General features: G+C 41.0%; 1 protein-coding gene across 1 annotated transcript in view; it reads right to left on the reverse strand.

Annotated features, from left to right (window-relative positions):
• Positions 1–865: 865 nt before the first annotated feature.
• sh3pxd2aa (SH3 and PX domains 2Aa) overlaps positions 866–21,698 on the reverse strand; it is a 108,760-nt gene continuing 87,927 nt past the window's right edge. The window contains exons 9-15 of the mRNA XM_062428114.1: positions 21,572–21,655; positions 14,842–14,959; positions 11,785–12,188; positions 11,638–11,652; positions 11,357–11,406; positions 11,083–11,202; positions 866–10,658 (exon numbers count right to left, since the gene is read on the reverse strand). Of these exons, the coding sequence (XP_062284098.1) occupies positions 8,637–10,658; positions 11,083–11,202; positions 11,357–11,406; positions 11,638–11,652; positions 11,785–12,188; positions 14,842–14,959; positions 21,572–21,655 (2,813 nt within the window). The 3' untranslated portion in view covers positions 866–8,636. The remainder of the gene's footprint in view (positions 10,659–11,082; positions 11,203–11,356; positions 11,407–11,637; positions 11,653–11,784; positions 12,189–14,841; positions 14,960–21,571; positions 21,656–21,698) is intronic.

Here is a 21,698-nt window from a genome sequence, read left to right on the forward strand (position 1 = left end):
CATAAAAACAAACTTAGGAATATTATATTACATTTCTTGATCTGTATGTAGCGATAAGGTGTCAGTGTTAGTATGCTATTAAGCTTAAAATGCTTAATATTTATTAAATGGAATTGATACACTCTATTTATATAGAGAGGGAAATCTGTTAATGTTTATATAGTACATATGGTATTTCTTATTTCCATATTTTGTGTTTTTGTATTGTCTCAGAAAAGCATGAATAATAGTGTGACCTGCCAAAATCTGAAAAGCTAAAAGGTGAAGATTTGTGGTGCTGCTTTGGGACAAAGGTGTAACCATATATTTCATAAGTGATACATCTCTCCACACACGTATGGATACAGGGAAGCACAAATTCTTGTCTTTCCTCTTTAATGGAGAACTGGAGCTCTGAGTGCTCGTTCGTCTTCATTCATCGCTCTCAACCTCCTCACACTTTACTCTCATAACTCATGCCTCCCTATATATAACCAGCTACATTGTTTTTGCTCTTCCACATCTAAACTCACTTAATCTGGCCTCGCACAATAAGGTGAATAAAGATAAATGTCTCAATCTGTAATATTACTGTCGCATACTATCTAGATATATCACAAGTCGAGGAAGGGGTTGCTGCTCTCTGCTTTTGCACGTGACTGGAAAGTGTGAGACAAATGAAAAGGAGCCGGTCTAAAACAACAAAGATAATACATTTAATATTGTTTCTCTTTTTTGGGCAATGCGAGATACAATGTAAACATGTACAAGATACAAAAAAAAGGGAACAAGACTCGTCAAAATGAAACGGTAGATAAGAAAATGCCCTGTTTTCAAAAGGAATGCACATGTGCAGAATGGTTCCAATCAGAAAGGAATTTGGACAGTACTTCATGATTATACACTTGTGTACAGTGTGATGATGTTTCAAATAGATTGGCTTGTGTCACTATGTAAGATGTTGTGTGATCAGTCATCAGTGGATGATTCAATGACATATACCGTGGAATAAAGCTTCCTCATGGCATATCTTTTGAAAACAAGGAGTTTGCAAGAGTTCAACAAAATTTGCATAACAATGGTAGCCTATTAAAAAAAAAGAGAAAAGAAAAAAGAATAGCACCTCCTTTGGTCCAACACCAGGCCTGTAGCTGTTTTTGTATTTGTTCGTGTTGTTGACATGCTGGTAACGGATGATGGAGTTATCAGAATTTACACATCAGGAGCTTGATGGCATTGGGCTTCCAAGGTTTTTTTTGTTTTTTTTGGCACACTGCTCTCCACAGCACGGCGGTGACAAATTCTGTTCTATAAATGCAACACTGGGGCTAAAACTGGCTGCACCTTCCCATGAATCTACCTCAGCTGTCACTCAACATGAATCACTTTTGACAGCTCGTCTCTGCCACAAACACATAAAAAAAATGGCTGAGTGAGCTTCAACTGGCACCAGAGGGAAGGCAGTCACAATATCCTTGATTAAGAAAGCTGTTAGCGCTGGAATATCATCAGACTGGCTAAGGTTAATTAAGACACGCCGTTGTGCTAATTAGGAACTGGGATTCAAACAGAGACAAAGAAAAGTGTGACAGAGACACAGCGGCGTGCCTCGTTCCTCGACACAGCCTCCCTTCTGCAGCTCGGAGACAGCTCCCACTGATACCCGCTGTGATTCTGTGAGGAAGTTTTCAGAATGACATAAATAATAAGCATTTTTCTGATTTGGAGGCTGGGGATTTTTTCTTTTCTCTTTCTTTTTGTACCCTACTGCTTGAGAAAAAAGCCCTGCAGGTTCACTTGTTCTTTCTCTTTCTTCTCTCACATTTAAACTAGATATTAATTAAAAACCTACAAAAATCATCCCCCCTAAATACCTCTCACCTGCTGCCACACACTTACTGAAACTTTCTTATCAAACCTACCCCTCCTTCTATCAAACAACCGCCTTCATTTATTCAGCAACTTCATTGCGGAGCTGTTGACTTTATATTCCATTTCAACACTTTTTTTATTCTTTCCTTTATGAATTAAAGCTTGTTTCATTAGATGGGGAAAAAACTTTCAACTCCTGTGTTACACTTACAACAACATTCAATTATTTTCTCAACAAACACACAAAGGAATAAGAGAGAAGTGACAAGGACTCTACCATTTGAAGCCCTTTTTGGTCTTATACCAAAAAAGTTTTTTTTAGCTTTTTAGTAATTCAACACTCAGCTCAACTCTCAACACCCTCTGGGCTGCATTAGATCTGAAGACAGTGACAGATATTAGATATAAGATCAGTTGTCTTATTCTCCATATATAGATGGAGAATAAGGAGCTACTGCACTGTGAACTTGTTTGTCTCTCTCTGACTTGCATTTTCTTTGCGAGCAGCTTCAAGACACTGCTGCAATTAAAACATTATTTGGAGTAATGAGATTTCACAGGTTTGGGAGCTGAGACCTCATTAGGGTCTGAAGGTGGGTAGAAGAGTTTGATTAAATGGGCTCCCTGTTGGAAGGAATCATTTTTCATGGCCGTGGGGTTTTTAAGTGTACAGAACGGTAGCCCGCTAGCCTTTCATTTCCTATCAAAGCACGGCTCCTCTCACCTCGTCTACTGCAATCCGCTATCTGATCCATCTCGTGTCTCCCTGCATCCTACTCTCACAAATCTCATCCTTGACCTCCAGCTTCTCCTCTCCTGAGCGCACCTGCAAACAATCCATCTCATCATGCAAAAAACACACACAAACACTCCCCCTGAACCCTCCTAGATATCTCAATCGTTCTGCAGCGGGAATAGACTGCTTGGCCATGTCGAGGAAGGAGAGGTATGGATATATATAGGCGCTTTCAAACCGAATAGTTCTGGGGACTTCTTTGGAGAAACTACCCACTGGGGAACTCCCCCGAGAACTACATATCATCAAGGGCTTTTTCTTCTCGTTTGAACTCGCACCACCAATAGGAATGCTGTAGTGACGTAGGCTAGCTGGTGGTTGGTATGACAATGTTACTTCTGCGCAAGATACAACAACATTGCACATAGGCTCAATAAAGCCTGGACTCCACTGTCGGTCCATTTGTCCATGTTGTGTTCCGATTTTAAGGCTAACATTAAGAGCTGTTGCTTACACGGCTAACGTTTTGCACAGGTTTTAAAATATGGCGGTTACCAGTGCTGCAATGGCTCATGTGTTCGACCAATCAACGAACACTTACGTCACTCAAGGTTCCTCTTGTACTGGGAGACTACCTACCCTAAAGTAGTAGCTAAAAAAGTTCCTCATGACATTATTTTAAGAAGTACGATCGTTACTAATGAGCAGACACTTTAAAAATGGGGTAGTTCCTCCAACAGGACTTAGAACTATAAAACGGTTCTGAAAGTGCCTCGTGTGGCAAGGAAAGAAAAGAGGGAAGCAGAGAGGACGTGTAGCCAGGAGGAATATGCTATGACAGCAGGAGCTAGTGTTTGGGATTATAGAGTTTAAGGTGCTTAGAGTTGCCATCCATTTGTTAAAATAAAAAGAGAGCGGGGGAGGGACGTGGGGTAACAGCATAGCTGGGGCCCGTCTCACCCGGCTGACCTTCGGGAATATGTGTGGAAACTCATATATTTCCTCTGGCATGAATGACTCCTCATCATCATCGAGTGTGTGCCGGCATGTGCACATATACTCCGTTATGCAGGTGGAAGGTAAAAATACTGCCACCGCCAATTTCATTTCCTTTCTGCCGGGTGGATGAACACAGGTATGAGAGCAGTGTGGCTGAGACGGGCTGGACTGGTGGGTCATGATTGAAAAAGGAAAATGTAACTTAAAGGGAAATTTTGTTTTCTTTTATTAACCAGGGTCTCATTCTAATACTTGTGGTCTGGGTCATGCTTACCTAGCATTCACCACCTCAGATGTGGAGATTTGGAAAACACAACTCCAGCAAAACAAACATGTATCTGGACAAGCAGAGAGAGCCTATTAAAACTTTCCAAATAAACTTTAGTCTTACATTAATCATTGTGAACGCTTGTCTCTGAGTCTGACTAAAATTATCTCCCTGGATTAGCTTTTGTATTTCAAGGGCAGCTTGCCAACTAACAAGCACACTCCAGTTTGTTAACATGTGTGAGGCTAGAGGTCACTCTTGATTTTAGCATGTGTTCATGCTGGATAAGTGGTAGCAACAACAACAGAAGATCTGTTTAAATTCAAGGCAGCTATGTGCAATGGAGAGTTATGCTGTGGACTATTATGAGGATGGTTATGAGTCAGTTCCCTTTGATGGCCGACCATAAAGGTGCTAAATCAAATGGAGGCAAACAATAGAGGCAAATGCTGAATGTTAGAATGACAGCTAATGTCTTTAACCACCTGTACTAAGCCATCAACGCCTCTCAGGGCTTAATTATATTACATGTTTACCTCTGTTGAAATAGAATAATGCTATACACGAAACATGAAGAAAAGCTAGTTTGTTAAGTGGTTAGCCAGATGGTTGGCACTTAACCACATGCATCTCAAACCTTTACAAAGGAGGTGATGAGTACATGACCAATAGTCAGAATCTAGATGTCACAATCATAAGAATATGACCCAAGTTAAGAAATGGCAACATTTTCCTTTAAGGTGGAGTTTAACTACAAACTATCCAAACAAAATGGACACAAGCCACCCCTAACAGGACAGAGAACTCAGAGTACTCTTCAGCACAATGACGTATTCACCTGTGGCTTACACCGATAAGGCTTGCCTGGGGCTCAGGAAAAAAGAAGTAGGGTTTCTATTTTTGGCGTACATCCTGGAAGTTGAAGGACTGAACTGAAATGGCCTGAAGGAGCGTGCATCTCCCCGGTCTCTTGTTTACTGCTGACACTCTCCTGCTGACGTTTCTTTGCCCGCCGTCACAAATGGTTCCAAATGTCACCTTTCGCTATGGTGACTGGTGAGGGAAAAAAGTCTGACTTGGTTTGACAACAGTGGGATACATGTCAGGAGAGGCATCCGCGTAGGTGGAGAGAGAGGACAGACTCCGGAGGGGGAAACGAAAAAAGAAAAACAACAAAACAAAAACAAGAAACTATCAAAATTCCATTCAGGCACGAACGTGACAGCTCAGAGCAGGGCTGCTGAGGCCCCTGATGATGGGCCCAAGGCTCTCCATCTGTGAAGAAGACCCAGATGGCTGTAATGTCAGTACAGAATGGGTCAGTGGGTTTCTGCCATGCTATTCACAAATCACTGTCCACTGTTGATCCGGGGCAGGAGGAGCAGAAATTAGAGTTAGTATAAAAGTCCATCACGTCAGGAGATAATATGAGGTGTCACATACAACTGCTTTGGTCCAATGAGTCTGCTTGATAGTTTTCTGATGCTTTAGGGTGTTTCACATCTGCTCTTTTAGACAGACTGAAATATGAAATGCTTAAAATCATGGTAAAAGCTAATGACTGGGCAGTTTGATTGGGGATATCTACTCCCATCAGATGTAATGGCATTGTTCATGTTTTGCTAGACCTGTGATATTTTTTCCTCTTGTTGAAACATTTTTTTCTATTGCACAATTCCTCGTGGGTACAGAACTTGACAAAATTAGGGCAAAATTAGGTAATAAGAAAAAAAAAAAAGGGGGGAAAAGCATGAATAAAGATAGATGCAACACAGTTAAATGGTTGGCTTGACACAGAACGATTCCCTTGCAATTTCAGCCAAGTAAATTCAGCTCAATCAAACAAAGCAACATACAATAATAACATGTGCTGAAGCGAAATGTTAAAGGGTGATTCAACACATTTACATAATGCCTTCGTCTGGATGGGAAGGGGAAGATGTATGGCCTTGCAAATATCAGCATCCTAATTGTTAATTTTCATTTGTGTCCATGTAATATTTTAAATTTAGTCTCTATTAAAATTAATGCATATACCTCAAATTTGTATCAACTAAGCTGAGCAGCTGAGTCTGCATTTTGCATATTAAGCTGACTGAAGTCCAATTTGTGTAACAAATCTGTATAATGCCACATATTTTAAAGGGGGCTTAAGCTGATTGTCAAACCATAATAAAATATAATCATAATAAATATACTTAAAATCCGGCATTATGTAAAGCACAATAAAGATGAAGGAAGTGCCCATGATTTGCTAAAGTTGCAGCATACAGCATAGATAAAAAAATAAACTTTTGAAAAAATTTCACAAATAAATTATTGCCCGATAAAAAACACGTGCTACAAAAATATTTTAGCTGCACTGAGATTTTTTTTTTAAAAAGACAAAAAAACAAAACAAAAAAAAGCCATCAAATTTCTGTACAGTTTTCGGGCAGACTCACTGACCAGCAGTGCATTTCTTATTGCACTGAGGTAGGATGGCTGATAAACCTTGTGGATGGAATAAATAATCACATAATCATATTGTAGTACCTTTTAACATCCACAAGAGGTCTCTGTTTCTCCAATTCTACTCAAGAGACTTTGGCATGTTTATTGTCACTGAGAGAACTCTTCTATTAAAGAGTTGAATTTCTAATTTGAGGTGAAGAAAGAAAGAATTAAGAAATTAAATAATACCAAAAAAAAAAAATCCATAAATAATATGCTGGGTATTTACTGCATCTTTACATTAATGCACTATAAAAACAGTTTTAAAGTGCACTAATTCACAAAACAGAACCACTTCGTTCCTCATTATTGTCACTGTGCGATCACATACATGTTAACATCAAAAATCAAATATGGTTTTGCTAAAATAGATAACTGCGATCTAGCAGGTACTGTACTTTGTTTAATAATATAATACTGTCCAGCAGAAACATAATGAAAAGTTAAGTGTTAAGCTCAGAGAGCTCACACTGTTCGTTAGAAAATGTATTTCAGCAGTCTTGAACATCAGCCATTTGAATCTTGAAAATTGAAATTCAGCTCTGAATATTTCACTTCTACATTTTGGGAGTTTTTTCTAACTTTCGTTAACTTTTCTAACTCGATTTGACGTTTTATTTGTATTATCTTTGTTTGATATTAAACCCTACGTAACAATAAAAAAGATGTAAAGGAATACCCAAACACCTTTAAAATAAGATGACAACTCTGTTATCATATACTGCACAGCAATAACTAATGCTAAAATTTGCTTCTTGTTGTAATGTCTCAAGTGATTCCAGGTATTGATAGGAAAAGGTTTTTTTTTCAGTTCAGAAACCTCGTTTTAGGTATTTTGTTGAATACACTGCATTACTTGTACCATAAATAAATAGTAATATATCAAAAAAACAGCCAATGAATGATATTCCTCTTTGGTTTGATCACATTTTGGGCTAAATGCTATGCAAGTATTTCCCTGGGATTGTATTATTTCACCTTATTTCCAGTCATTATTTAATATATCACCGCAACAGCGCTATTATTATATGAATACAAAACAAAATATATACAAAATCAATTGTTCCTGGAACTAAAAATACTACAGTATACTTAAACATTTGTAAACTAATTGATTCCATATTTTGAGGTTATTAGCTACCCAAATAAGGTGGTTTTGTTCTGGAGAGCAAGTTATAAATTGTTCCTTTGATTTTCCAGAAAAATAAAATACCTGACTGGCATTTTCAAGCATTACAGGTTATTTCATGTATTTGTTATCCCAGATAAGAAGATCTGAGATTAAAAACATGAATATTAATGATTTTTTGTAGTGCTCTGAGAGGACGATTTACGACAACACTATGCCAATTTATCAAACAGAGCACCTACAGTATATTTTGCCAATGTCACTTCAGATGGTACAAGACATGAGCCAGGAGCTTTCACTTTTCCAATTCTCGGCTGTTGGTAGAAAATAGATGTCACAAGAAAGCAGAAATAATTATCTAAGGAAGACTTGTATCAAGACAAGACATTATAACATGAACAATGAAACTAAATAAAAAACACCAATAAAGAGATTTAATGTTGGTTTGTTTTCTTGATGACTGTGGCTTAAGATGAGTAAATTCTCTGGTGACTTGAGTCCCTTAAATCTCCACTTTTCTATCTTCTTTATCTGTGTATTGGACCAATCAAAGCACTCCAAATTGAAACGTTTCACTTTGTTTGCACTCTATAGTAGAGCACTTAATTGGTTATGGAAATACTCTTGGTGGTGTTCATAGGCCTATGGCACATTTAAAAGATTTGGTTGATTTAGTGTTTTGCCATCCACCATTTAGGACTTCCATTTAGGTGATCAAATACAAAAGGCACTTTTCGGCCATCATAGTCAGTGATGGGCAGGAATAAGCATAGCCATTACCCTGCTCAACTTCTGTTTTACATGATGCAAAACCTCTTTTAGAGGTTGTCACTCCCATTCATACCATTTCATATCTCAAAGACATTGTCCTTCTCAAATGTGGTCAGTCCCACGTTCGTCTCTCATTACCAGGCAAAATACTTAAAATCTTTACAATCCTCTTTGTATACATTTTAGTAAACCAGCACTAAAAGTGTCCTTCCTTATCAGATTAAAACAGCTTTCTTTTCACACAGTCTTTTCATAAATGTACATTTTCAAGGACATATTGCTTATGGGAGATTGCGGGTAACATTCTTAAGGAGTGATGCCACCCATGTCCTTGGAGACATCAAAAAGGGGAGCTGTGGTGAAGGGTGGGGGAGAGATGTGGGTTGATTTTATTTTTTCCGCTCTAGGTAGTTGGATGGGACCCAGCCCTTGCGGGGAAGCAGGCTGTCCTGCACCTGGCAGTACCACCATCCATTGGGGTTCCTCTCCAAGACCTCTAGACAGGTGCCCTCAGTGAAACCCATAGTCTCCTCATCTCCACGATAGTCAGCGATGGACACATACACATCCCTGCCAAGGTTGTTGTGGATCAGTTGATTCTTCTCTATGGGCTTGGGCCGGACTGTGGACACAGGAATACCGTTGCGCTGGCTAACTCTAAGGGCATCCTGGACATTGCTTGTGCTGAATCCGCTTCCTGAGGACCCCAGGCTGGTGTGCTCGGCAGGCCTCGTCTGACTTTCAACAACCACATGTGGCCGCACGGTGCTGAAGGAGGCATTTCGACGGACACCAAGAGTGGCAGAACCAGAGCCATAGTGGTCGCTCCTGCCAAGTGAGTCATTTCGCCTAAGAGACCCTGTCATGTAATGTGTGTCCTTAGCTGGCTGTGAGGTGGTCACAAATACAGACTGAGGCCTCACTGCCACTTGGCGTACCCCGTTCCTCATCCGTACACCTCCATTAACCATCCCAGATGGTTTTGAGAAGCCACCAGGAGGCTTTGAAGGAATCGGTGGAGTGTTCCTCCTCAGGCCTTGATGCTGTTGGGTAAGACCCTGAATATTGATGTTATTGAGGGCCAAAACATGCTGCTCGTTTTTCTCCAGGCTATTGGACTTGCTTCCACCACTCCCATGTCCATCTGATTCTAAACCACCACCATCACCACAGACCACTTGTCTGACAGGTTCCAGGTAGTACGAGGGAGCCCAGCCCTCCTCAGAGCCCCAACGTATGTACCACCAACCGCTCTCCTGCTTCTCCAGAACCTCGACCTCAACCCCAGCTGGAAAGCTGACCTCAGAGTCCTGGGCCTTCTTGTAGGCATCAAGGGATCGGTAGAGACTAGGACCTTCCAAGTCGGAGTCACCGCGGCTCCCTTTGGAATAAACAGAGGAGAGGTCGGAGGTACTGCGTGAACACATCGAGTCCTCTGACGAAATAACAGAGGCTGTTTCAGATTCGTCCCCACGTGAAGGTTTGAGGCTATGTCGAAACTGACTTGTGGGCCTCAGCTGGCGTCTCAGAGAGCTGATGTCCATCCTTTCAGGACTCTGGGGCTCTGATTTGGTCAGGAGTGGTTTAGGTCTGACAGAGGGCTTGGGCCTAGTAGAGGGGCTCTGACCTATTCTCTGCTCCACATCACGGCTGAAGCCTGAGCCTTTCTTGGGGCCTCTGTTCAATTCATCTGATGAAGAGTGGGGGCTGTTGTCCTGGGACCTGAGGCTGATATCTATGTGTCTGCCCAAAGTCTGGCTTCGCCGATTCATCTCTGGTGTCATGGTTTTCATGGGTCTACCGGCTAAAGGTGAAGATCCAGAGGGTTTGCGTGGGACGGTAGAGGAATGGTAGCTCCTTGGAGAGTTGGGCACACTGGAACCTTTGGCTTTGGTTCCTTCAATGCCACTGCTTGGCCTGAAGCCATCATTCTCATAGATACACTCCTCTTTTGCAACCTCTTCTCCAGATCTGTAGGAGGCCCTCCGATGGCTGAAAACGGGAGATGCCTTGCAGACAGGAGGAGAGGCTTTACTAGAAGGAGGGGAACTGCGGTACTTGTTGCTGACCACACTGCTGATCTTCACATCCAGGGGGCGCTCATCCTTCAGAGAATCTGTATCTGATTCACCTTCACATCCAATTGCAGGAACATCATATTCAGGTTCCTCATACACAGGTCTGCTGGGTGACTCTGAGACTTTGGAGGCAGAGTTAGAAGTAGGGGGAGTCTCCTCAGAGTCTTGTTTTTTGACAGGTGGAGCTGGGGGTGGGACTTTGGGCCGGGTCAGGGTGCTGGTTCGACGGCTGAGGTTGGGCTTCTTACGTTTGTCGATGTAGGAACAGGGGGCCCAGCCCTCCATCTCTCCAATCTGCACGTACCACCAACCTCCGGGGTTCTTCTCTATCACCTACACAACACAAGGAAGATAAAAACTATTTGAGGGAATATTTTTCTTTTATATGTGTTAAACAGTGAAATGGAATAAGGTTAGGGTTTAGATGATCAGACAGTCAAAGATATGTTGTTCTTACATGTGCTATACATCTACTTGCACAATATTAATGACAAAAGTAAACACATTGTACAGAACTGTCAGCTCAAGATAACTTGGAAAAAATACCCTGAAGGATAAAATGTTGTCTTCATCTTTCTACATGAGTCTCTGCAGAACAAATTCTGTCTACATCATCATGTTCCAATACAAATCTCATGGTCGTATCTCTATTGCCTCAGCCTTCCTGTTTATCTGAGGAGCACTCAATTGACATACATATTCAATGAGCCCTGACTGTTTTCATCTCAGTGACAACAACGTGGCTCTGGCCTCTTACATCAGCCTTTTGTCCTCCACGGAAACTGATGCCATCAGAGATCGAGGACTGGAAATCTGCTATAGTGTAATACTCTGCTTCCACAGCAGGGGGCTCTGGTGGCTTGGGTAACTGGAATCCCTGTACAGCAAAGGGGAGAGATGTGAGCAGCTGATACATCTAGCCATCATTATATTGTATCTGACAATGACTTTAGAATTAATAGGGAAGAGAATAATTAATTTTCTCTTTCTGTCCTATTGTCAGGAGGCAGTAGTTTGTGAAAATGTCTTACCAAGTTGGTATCTCTTCTTGGAGGAGGTTTTTGTCTCAGGTTTGGAGACCCTGATAAATAAAGAAACATCTCATTAAAATGTATTTACGAAGTAGTCAACCTACATCCAACAGGACCACAAGCTAGTAAACTTAAACTCTTCTTAGTATGTGAGTAAAATGGAAATCCACACACCAAACCTTTTAAAATCCCATGTTAAATCATCATAGGTTAGTGACAGACATGTTTTAGATTACACCACCACCACTAACACCATTAGATATAGCACCCATGTGGCTTACCTATAGCATCAAAGCCTATACAAAAGGAAAATGACAATCTTAATTTCACATTACAAATCCTCTCCTCCCCTCAGCTGCAAAGCATTTACTAATTTATTCACAGATACAGAACACTTAATTATCTCCTAACACACAACAAATACTCACCAATTTCCACTCTGTGTGGTGCCACTCTTGCAACAGCTGGGGACCCTGGCTCACCTCTCCCTTTATTTTCATTTAGGGCAGCACTCGCTGCTATCCCCAGACATGGACTGTTGGTGTCACGGCCTGCGCTCAGCCTCCTGCCTGTTTCAGCATTGATTTCAGAGTTATAGGGCATTGGCAGGCTGATCTCACTCTTGGAGATGTGGCGCTCTGGTGTGGAGCTACCCTCTCCGTCTGTCTGGATGTCCTTCTCACTGACTGACTTCTTTTGCAACAGGTTGCTGATCTCCATGATGTTGCCAATGATTTCCACAGGGCCTGTCAGGGTCTTCTTACGGGGGGAGAAGTCCTCTTTCACCTTTTTCAAGTAAGAGGCAGGGGCCCAGCCCTCTTTCCCTAAATGTCTGAGGAAGAATGCATAAATACAGAATGTTAAGTATTGTATCTATCTCTGAATTTTCATGCATTTACAGGGGCATTCCATTTTAAACATGCAGGTCGGTTTACTTTTCACAAGTATGTCATCTGGATTGTCTAAGCTTCGGCTTGAAGACTTAAAATTTAGAAACTCTGTGTTCCAAAGTGGGGACCATGAAGTTTGAAATGCGTGGAGGGCATTTTCTAGACAAGTAGAGTCAAACAAAAAGAGGCTATTGACTGCATTATGGGACATACATGTTAATGGAGCTTGAACATACAAAGGGACAGCATACTGATATTGGTGGGACATAAACTATGCATTAAATGAATAAACAACTGAAAATGTGCGCAGTCTCTGGCATTAAAATATGTAATAACACCAATACCAAGTAAAATCCTGTGTATTTAACCTCTTGAACTCATATAATGATAGCTTGTTGGGAAGGGGGTTGTAATCACATGCAGTTTTGGGCAAAATACATTAAATGTTTTGCATCTAGTATAAATAAGATATTTTCACCTATTCTAAAAATGGTGTTTTTGAATATTTGCGCATACTGTGGCCCGTAAACAGTCATAACCATGTGATAATGTTAGTCCCCATTGTAGCAATTTCGTTGTAGTGAGACCATGTCTTGAAACTTGACCTCACTGTATAAAGTGACCTACTGTGACTTTTAGGATAATCACAGCCTCATGAAACCGTACAACCACTAACTACAGTCCTTGTGCATTCAGAGGATGTGTGGCTTTCCAAGAAATACTGACAAGGGAGTTTCTAAGAATTTTCCAGAACAGAAGTTCACCAAATCAGAACATGAGTTTTTCTATGGTGTTCCTCAGGGTCTTGGTGTCTTAATGTGGTATTCTGGAAGGATTTTTGACCAGTTTCTATCAATTCTCAAGTGGTCAAATATTGTTTGCACCAAATTTGTCTAACAAATGGTATCAATCCCAAAATTACTGAGACTTATGAGACATTAAGCATGAGAATGGCCACCATATACTTCCATCATAATGTTCTAATCAGGCAGGGAGTTCCGGTCCTCTGAAATGAAGCCAACGCGGAAGTAACTTAAACCTGCATTCTATCAAAAGGCCACCAGGGGGCGACCGTTTTGGTGTCAAAAGGACTTCGGTCTCTATACAAGTCAATGGAGAATTCACCAACTTCTCACTTGATTTCTAACCTCAGTAAACGTTTTCAAAATGTGTTTATCGTCTCAATCACTAGTTTAAAGCCTTCTTCAATGCAGTATGATGTTTATTTGTGAAATTTTGGCCTTCCTGATTTTATATTTGATGATTAAGCAGGGTATGCATTAGGGCGTGGCTACGTCGTGATTGACAGGTTGATTGATTCACAGGTTCAGGAGGGCGCCTCATGCTCCTCCTGATGCCTAAATAAGTAGAATCCGTGTTTTTATTTTTCCCGGCATGCACCGGAAATTTTCAAGATGGCGCTGCTCAGATCCGATACTATTGGCCTCCGAGCAGCAGTCCACAAACCAATGGGTTTATACAGTCTATGGTTCTCATCCCTTATACACTGTAAACTTTCAAAATGTGAATAGGTGCCTAACCAAAACACAATGTTTATTACAAAGGAGCTGCATCTCAAATCTTCAGGTTTCCAGCTTTCAGATGATGTATACCACTTCTACATAGCATATACTATTGACCTGCTATCTCCCCCTGAAAAGACACAATTTTAATTGTAGTTATGTGTGGGTGTAGTCAAAGACTCATAAACAGTCTGCAAAATATATACAAAAGGGACTGTTTCCCCACCTTTCAACATTCATTATTATGTGAAATGAGTCATTTTAGATTGCTTTGTGAAATAATAAGTGATGTTTTTACTTATGAGTAACTGCTTCCCTGTTGCCTCACTCCTACTGCGACCACAAGGAGTCCCCATAACTAAAAAAGGAGCATGCTTGGACTTAACTGGAAAAAAAGGCCTACTGTGAGCAGCATGACTAAGATGTACATCTGGAGGATTATTTCTCATTGGACAATGTGCTCTAAAATGACTCGCTGTGCATTGCAATGAGCTGAGGAGTGAACAAGCTATTTCAAGGAGCAGTTTGTGTGTATATATATATAGAAGCCATATTCCCCCAAATATCACACCAGCACATAAGCACTGTTTGTTACAGGGACTCTGCATGTGCTTTTGTTGTATATAAGCTTGAACACTCTTAACATATATTTGCATGTGTATGTGAGATGCCAAAAGGCAGCATGTGATAGCAATCAGCTGTGCAGTGGAGCTCCACTTCCAATGCTCCCGGGGATACAAGGAAACAAACAACTGGCAGGAAATACACACTGGCTGAGTAAACAACACACATGTGCGAACACGCGGACAGACACACACATACAGATTAGGTATCCTGCACAGGACACCCAGTTGATCAGTGCAAAGGGTCATATGTTAATAGTTTCTCCTCAATACCATTACGCAAATGAGTGTTGCAGGAAACCGCTGCCTTGATCACGGCACTGAGCAGCGCCGACTACCAGAAATCTCACTGCTCTCTGAAGACTCCTTCCTTTTAAAATTGGATGACAAAGACAAAATTTGGATTGATGTTTGCGGAAGAGGTTCTCATAATAGGAGGCGGTTCTCACCTGATGTACCACCAGCCCTCCAGGTTTTTTTGGATGACCTCCACGGTGACCCCTTTCTCAAAGCTGACCTCATCCTTTCCTTGACTGGTGTACGGCTGCACTGTCATATATTTCTCCTCTGGAGGTGAAGAGGGATAGAGGAAAGAAGGAAGAGAGAGGGGAGAAGGGACAAAAGTGAGTGAAATGTTATCATTAAACTTACATTACGGGGTTAAACCACTGTGTAGTTAAAGTCTTCTCAAAGGGCCTTATGAGGAGGAAAAAATGGGGAGGGTGACCTACTTAAAATGCTCTGACTATTTCCATACCAACACAAACACAACCCCCCCCCGTCCCCCCCGTCCGTCCGTCCTACACAGTAATAACAAAAAGCTCCCTCTACTGGCTGAACCTGTTGTTTCTTATCCATGCTATCTGGATTCTGTTACAGCGTTTGTTCTTTCTCTGCAGGGAGATTCCTGGTCTAGCAGTAGGCCTACATCACGGCCTCCCTCAAGGAGATAAGATATTTGGACCAAGATCTCTCTACTCGGATCCCTATTTGACCGTCACTCCTCTCTCACGCTCTTCTAGGCTTCCAAGACCCTGTAGGGGAAGGAAATCCTACAATGGGCTTAGTGGGAAGCAGTATAAGGTTAGGGGATTTATAGACATCAAGGCAAAAGAAGGGAACAGAGGAGAAGGGGAAAAGACTGGCAGTCTGCTCAACAGCACAGTGGCTAATGAGTTATTATGATATGCAGAAGAAGAAATATCACCTAAATATGTAATATGAGGATTAAGTGACCAAAAAAGGTGAAAGAAACTAAATATGTATTCAATTATTGAGATCTGAGTTAGACAGGAGAGAATGTGACCTTAGATGGCTGAGGGGGAATGTAAGAGGTATGTGTGTGTGCGCCTGTTCATCTGAATGCATGTTTTCAATAGGTGGGGTATGTCCAGACAGTAGGGATTCATATTCCTTTGTCATTTCAGAGCAGCTGAGGTCAATAATGTGGAGCAGAGTGGAATGTTTGGCCTTAAACTCAGGCTTTCAAAGCATGTTGTGTGTGTGTGTGTGTGTGTGTGTGAGTGTGAGTGTGTGTGTGTGTTTGTGTGTGCGAACGTGTAGAGGATGGGTTGAGTAATTGCAGATGGACAGGGAATAACAAATGGAGTGGCTTACAGAGTGATTTGGAACATCTATCTAAACGTGCATGCTTGTTATGTGTGTGTTGATGTATTCCTAACAAAATCTTTCACACTGCTTGTAAATTTGTGTTGTGTTGCGCGCGTGTGTGTGTGTGTGTGTGTGTGTGTGTGTGTGTGTGTGTGTGTGTGTGTTGTGGATTATCATGTCGTCACAGTTGTAACTTTCAATTCCCCCAAAGGCTGGAATGAAAGATGAAAGATTAAATTAATCAAGTTTATTAATCACATCTGTGTGTTTCTTTCATGACTTGTATATGTGCCTCAGTGTCCATCTCTGTGTATGTTGGCGCCGGCGTCACACCGCAGGAACAGAACAGTGAGTTGAATGGGCGGTCAGCAGGACTCTATAAATCAGATTAGGGACCTGCTGTAAGTGATAGCGCTCTCTGAAAGCACAGACCACTGCCAGCAGGGTGGAGGGAGGACAACTCATATTGAACCTCCAAGGGCGAGACGCCTCTCCTGCCAATCACCTGACGAGGTCACTTTGCCTTCAGCAGCCAATCAACACCCCAAGAGAGGTCAAGACACTCTGACCTGGCTTAATGTCAGAGCGCAGGAGAATAAACAAGAGATGCTCGGTAATTTAATATGGGACCTGAGCACGCCTTAGTTTTACTGTCGAGATCTCTGGATCGTGTCCTCATCTTCTTTATGATGCGTCACATAAAAAGGCAAAGAAATCTGCGTCAGCAGACGGCCAAGGCAGAGTATACGACTGCTTTCCTCCATTAGCAAATTACACCCTCCAAGCACATAAATCCTGCGTGATCGGTCTTTGTTTTTGTCCTTTGCCAGTTCTACTAAATCAAACTGTATATCAAGTGTCTGTGCAGAGCTGTAAAACCTCACTCAACCGTTTCTTATCGCTAACTCAGCGATACATTATCAGGCAGGGACAGTGGTGCCTCCACTCACAAAGAAGAGATGGGGAACAGGGATGGTGATAGAGTTGGGAGGATGTTAGAAAGGTGGGACTGAATGCATTGATCTTCAAAAGCATATGTATTTATTAATATGTTTTCTACACTTTCTTGTGGTTGTCTTAAACCCAAGCCAGCTAAACTTCTACCTACGTATTTGATCCTGGTCTGAATACAACAGAGTTGAACTGAGTTGAGAAAGAGACAGAAAGTGGACAGTAATTGGGTGACATGTTGAGAGACAGTGATGTTGTTATAAAGTGAAGAGGTGGTGAATGAATAAGTTAAAATCTACAAAAAGTGAGTCTGACATGACTCCAGTCAGCAGCAGCTGCACCTTTCATTGCAAGCCTGTTTTCTATGGTGGAAAAAGAGCTACTGGTCCAGGAGCCATTAGCTTGTTTGCAACAAAGCCAATAACACTCGCTGCCATGTGAAACTCAACTGTCCTCAGTTTTTCTCAAGTCCTCTGTTTAGCTTTAGCTTTATCAATATGATGCAACTCTTACGACTAATTAATCATAACAGTCACACAGCAGTGTTTCAAATTCTTTAAGTTAAACCAAGGTTAATGAATATGTTATGCAGCAACATACTACAAGAAGAGGTCTGGCAAAACTAAGAACTCCAACACCAGCAGTGTGCAAAATTTTCCAGCCAATCTTCATATTTTTGGAGCCAATGTTGAACAAATCTGGATAACCAATGATGTATTTCATATACAGTACAGCTGTCTCTGATTTCAGATCACACGCCTTTCAAATGAAAGCATGACAACATATGCTGAAGGTGTTTACTGCATCAAACTGTGTAGGTGCAGATTTGGTGAAAGGTTTCTGGATTTGGTCCCCATGCCACTATTTCACATGTTTAGTTGCCTGTAATGAAACCAGTAGCAGATAACATCTCACTAACAGGAAAACAGGGCGACTGAAAGCAAGTTGCCTAAATGGTCAATAGACGTATCTAACTTTAATATGCAAGAGATGATGCCAGAGTCACTGTCAGTGGACACTGGGGGGAAAATGAGCTGCTGGAACCCCATAACCCCCCTGTACCTCCCACTCTCATTCTAATTTGTAAAGGTTCTCGAATGGTAGGTTACTACCTCGTCCAAGATCTGCTGTGTTGTAATACGCAAAATATATACACAAAACTTTGGCTTCAGATTTTGATACGAGGAAGGGTCTCAACATCATGTGATAAAGAAGGTCACAGCAGACATCCCTTATCATATAAGTTTATTCTGGGCTTTAGTTGCGCAATTTCAAGTGAAATTAGCACGAACCAGCTCATACACAGTAAACCTGGAGCTTTCAGGGGCGCCTAAAACTCTGTGGGCTTCTTTTGAAGAAAGTGATATGTTCAAGTGTACAGAAATGTGGCTTAAAAAAGAACAAGGAGCCATCACATATGATACCTTACCAAACAAAAAGAGAGGAAAGTTTAAACAAAGCAAAGCAAAATTGTTGGCTGAAATAGTACCAAGACAGTAAAAAGCTAGGTGTGAGAAGTAAAAGTGCTCTGTGATGGAATTTAAGAACATGGCCTCCAAAAGTGTTTCATGCCCTCATTCTATGCTGGCGACAGCTAGCCGGGTGACTCATCCATGCACTATAGAGGTCTGTGTGATTAAAACCAGTCTGCAGATCGGGCCGGTGTCCCACTTTCACACTTTCTACCAGCTCATTCAGGCCAGGCTTCACTGTTCTCGGAGACCTATCCGATCATGTAACACTCCTGACCAGCTATATGCTTATGGTAGGTTTCAATTCCCAAAATCAGCTGGGAGGGAAAAGTAAATGAGAAATGTGAAATGTTTCCCTGTCTATCAACTGCTACCACTATATTCTGCCTCACAGAACCATAGGATTAACAGCATAGGTGCAGTATGCGAGCATGTGTGTAACTTACCCTGTATCAACTTCCTCGGGCTGTTTACTATATAAGAGTATTCCCGGTATGTGAGTGTGTGTGTTTTAGGAGGAGCAGGGGCCCGAGCTGTTTTTATACCAATGTATTTCTGTCCTGTACAGTATAAGTCACTGAGGGCTCTCTGGAGAAGAAGCACACATCATTCGACCTGAGTTTGCCCTGCATTCAATCTCCTTTGAGAATCACTAATCTATGCCTTGTTGCCTGCTGGACTGGGGGGAAGGTGGTAACACAAGCCATTCCAGCCAGGCTATATTATGATAATGGGAAACAAGGAGTGTTTTTAAAGGTTTTACGGAGGCTATGCAGGTCCAGAAACAGCTTCCATAAACAAAGTACAACTACAAGACGTCTGTTAGAAGCCCTGACTAATCCTGGAACCAGACGAGCGTCTAACTGACAGTCTGAGAATTTGGATTAGAAAGCGTCGACTCGCACCAAAGAGAGGTGGCTGTGTTTTTTCAGACATACACTCATGTCTCTCAGCATTTAGAAAATAATGTCTCAACAAAATCATGAACCAGCTGAATACAAAAATTAAAAGAATGTGAGAATGTTTTCATCTGTTTTTTTTATTTAGAATGAAATTAACAAAATGTTATACCCAAGGGAGTTTGCTTTGATGAAAGCAACAGCACTGCTATACAATCATTTCACAGGGCTCAGTGGCTGTCAAGGTTGCTGCATTTGTACTGTGGAAGCTTTAATTATCCAAATGTGTTTAATGCAGTCCAATTATTTTGTTGTTCAGTGTGAGATGAAGAGCGTTCCAAGTTTGATGGAGTGAGATTTAACAGTCAGAGCTGACTCACGGCCACCCAATATGCTGCTCCTGCTTCATACTCAAAGCCAGTTGTTATTGGTAGACTAATGAGGATGTAAATGAGGTTGTTTACCGTGTGGCCACAAAATATGTAGGCTCAGTGGTTGTGTTGTATATTTGTGTTGTATATTTGTTTTCTGTGCGGAAGGTGTGTACTGTAAAGGTGTGTGACTAATTTATGCACAGCTTATGACCATTGTGTCTTGTTTTGACTCTACCATTTGTGCTATTATAATAATAATCCACATTATTATCACTTATAAAATATCACTTATAACATTATACATGTATGTGTGATGAAACAATCACAACTGAACTCCCCCTTACTAGCTTTCTTGGCAACTTCAAGTATGTAAAAGACGCAAACAAAAGACTATTATGTTGTTATAGTAACAATTGGTCTTCAAATGAACTGTCTATTTTAAGTTAGAAACAGCCAGCGCTGCCAACTCTTGGGCACTGATCGTTAGACTCATGCAATTGACACTTTTCACACGTTCATGCTCTACACATCAATTTTCTCAAGCAGGGAATTAATAACTTATAATGTTGTGGGTATATAATGTTTATATTTATATATAAATAAATATGAAATAGCCCATTCTTCTGATAATCATTTCCTGTCCTGATGATACACTGGTTTTCTAATCTAGTCTAGTGCAAAGATCTTATCCTATGTTTTGAAGAAAGATATGTGTAATATCTTGAGTATATATCAAAAATGCTACCCAATAAACATATATTAGCAAAAAGAAAATGTCTTATGAAAAATGTTAGTTCAAAAGGCTTTGGTCCTTAAGTCAAAACATTTTATCCTGGCAAACTGTTAGCTTGCCACAGCTAATTCAGTTTTATAAAGTGCAAGATTTCTGCAAAGTATACAAAAGGCCCTGACAAAAGATTAATATGTATCAGAGAATAATGGTTATGAATCTTCTGTCAAGATTTCCTCAAATGAACTGTGTATTTTAAGCTAGCAACATATTACTGTTAGCAAACATTTTATCCTGGTAAACTGTTAGCTTGCCACAATTTTAAAACGTGGAACATTTCTGAAAAGGTATATAAAGGGCTCTGACGAAAGATTAATATGTATAAGAGAATAACTGTTATGAATCTTTGTGATTTCCTGAAATGAACAGTGTATTTTAGGCTAGCAACATATAACTGTTAGCAAACATTTTATCCTGGTAAACTGTTATGTTATGTTGGTACTACCGGTTAGCGCTAAATCTGTAAGAGAAAATTCCGAAGAGCTTTTCTCTAAAACATTATCATTTGTGAACAACCTTCACACATATAACAGAAATATTGCTGACACAAGCTGAGGTAGCTAACATCTCGCAATACCAGACAACTGGAGATCTCTGCCTACCAAAATCTGGGGATTTCTAAATATACCACTAACATTTTGTCAAGAAATTATGGTCCCCTCACCCATTCTCCTCCCCAATATGAAGGACTTTGGATTGGTTCTGAAATACAGGGTTTTTCTTAAGGTTTACTGTTTCCAACCAGTTTTAACAATGAAACCTGGCAGACTGTCCTCAGTCTTGATGAGTGAAGTGTTTAGAGACCGACCTGTGAGTCTAAGGCAGCTACAGTTCAGTCACGTAATTACAGTTGACATACTTCTGTCACACATAGTGGTGATCTACTTAAATTAAGAATCAATTCACATGCTCCTTTTAAATATGCTAATGAAGAATTTAAAAGAGAAAGAAAGATGGAATAAGACAGAGTTATACTGACAATTGTGTATTATGTGTCCACGTCCATGTCTGTATGTATACATTTACTTTCACTGAGTATTCTTGTGTGTGAGTGTGTGTATATCAGCTGTGTCCGTGTTCACCTCTGCTCTGCTGGCGGTTGACTATACCCCCAAGAGTCCAGCGGCGGTCCAGCCTCTTCAGATGGGCCTTGCGCCTCTTAGTAACTGATGAAGATGAGGAGCAACCGAAAGGGGAAAAAAATAAAAA

The sequence above is a fragment of the Scomber scombrus genome, chromosome 2 (assembly GCF_963691925.1).
Source record: "Scomber scombrus chromosome 2, fScoSco1.1, whole genome shotgun sequence".
NCBI lineage: Eukaryota > Metazoa > Chordata > Actinopteri > Scombriformes > Scombridae > Scomber > Scomber scombrus.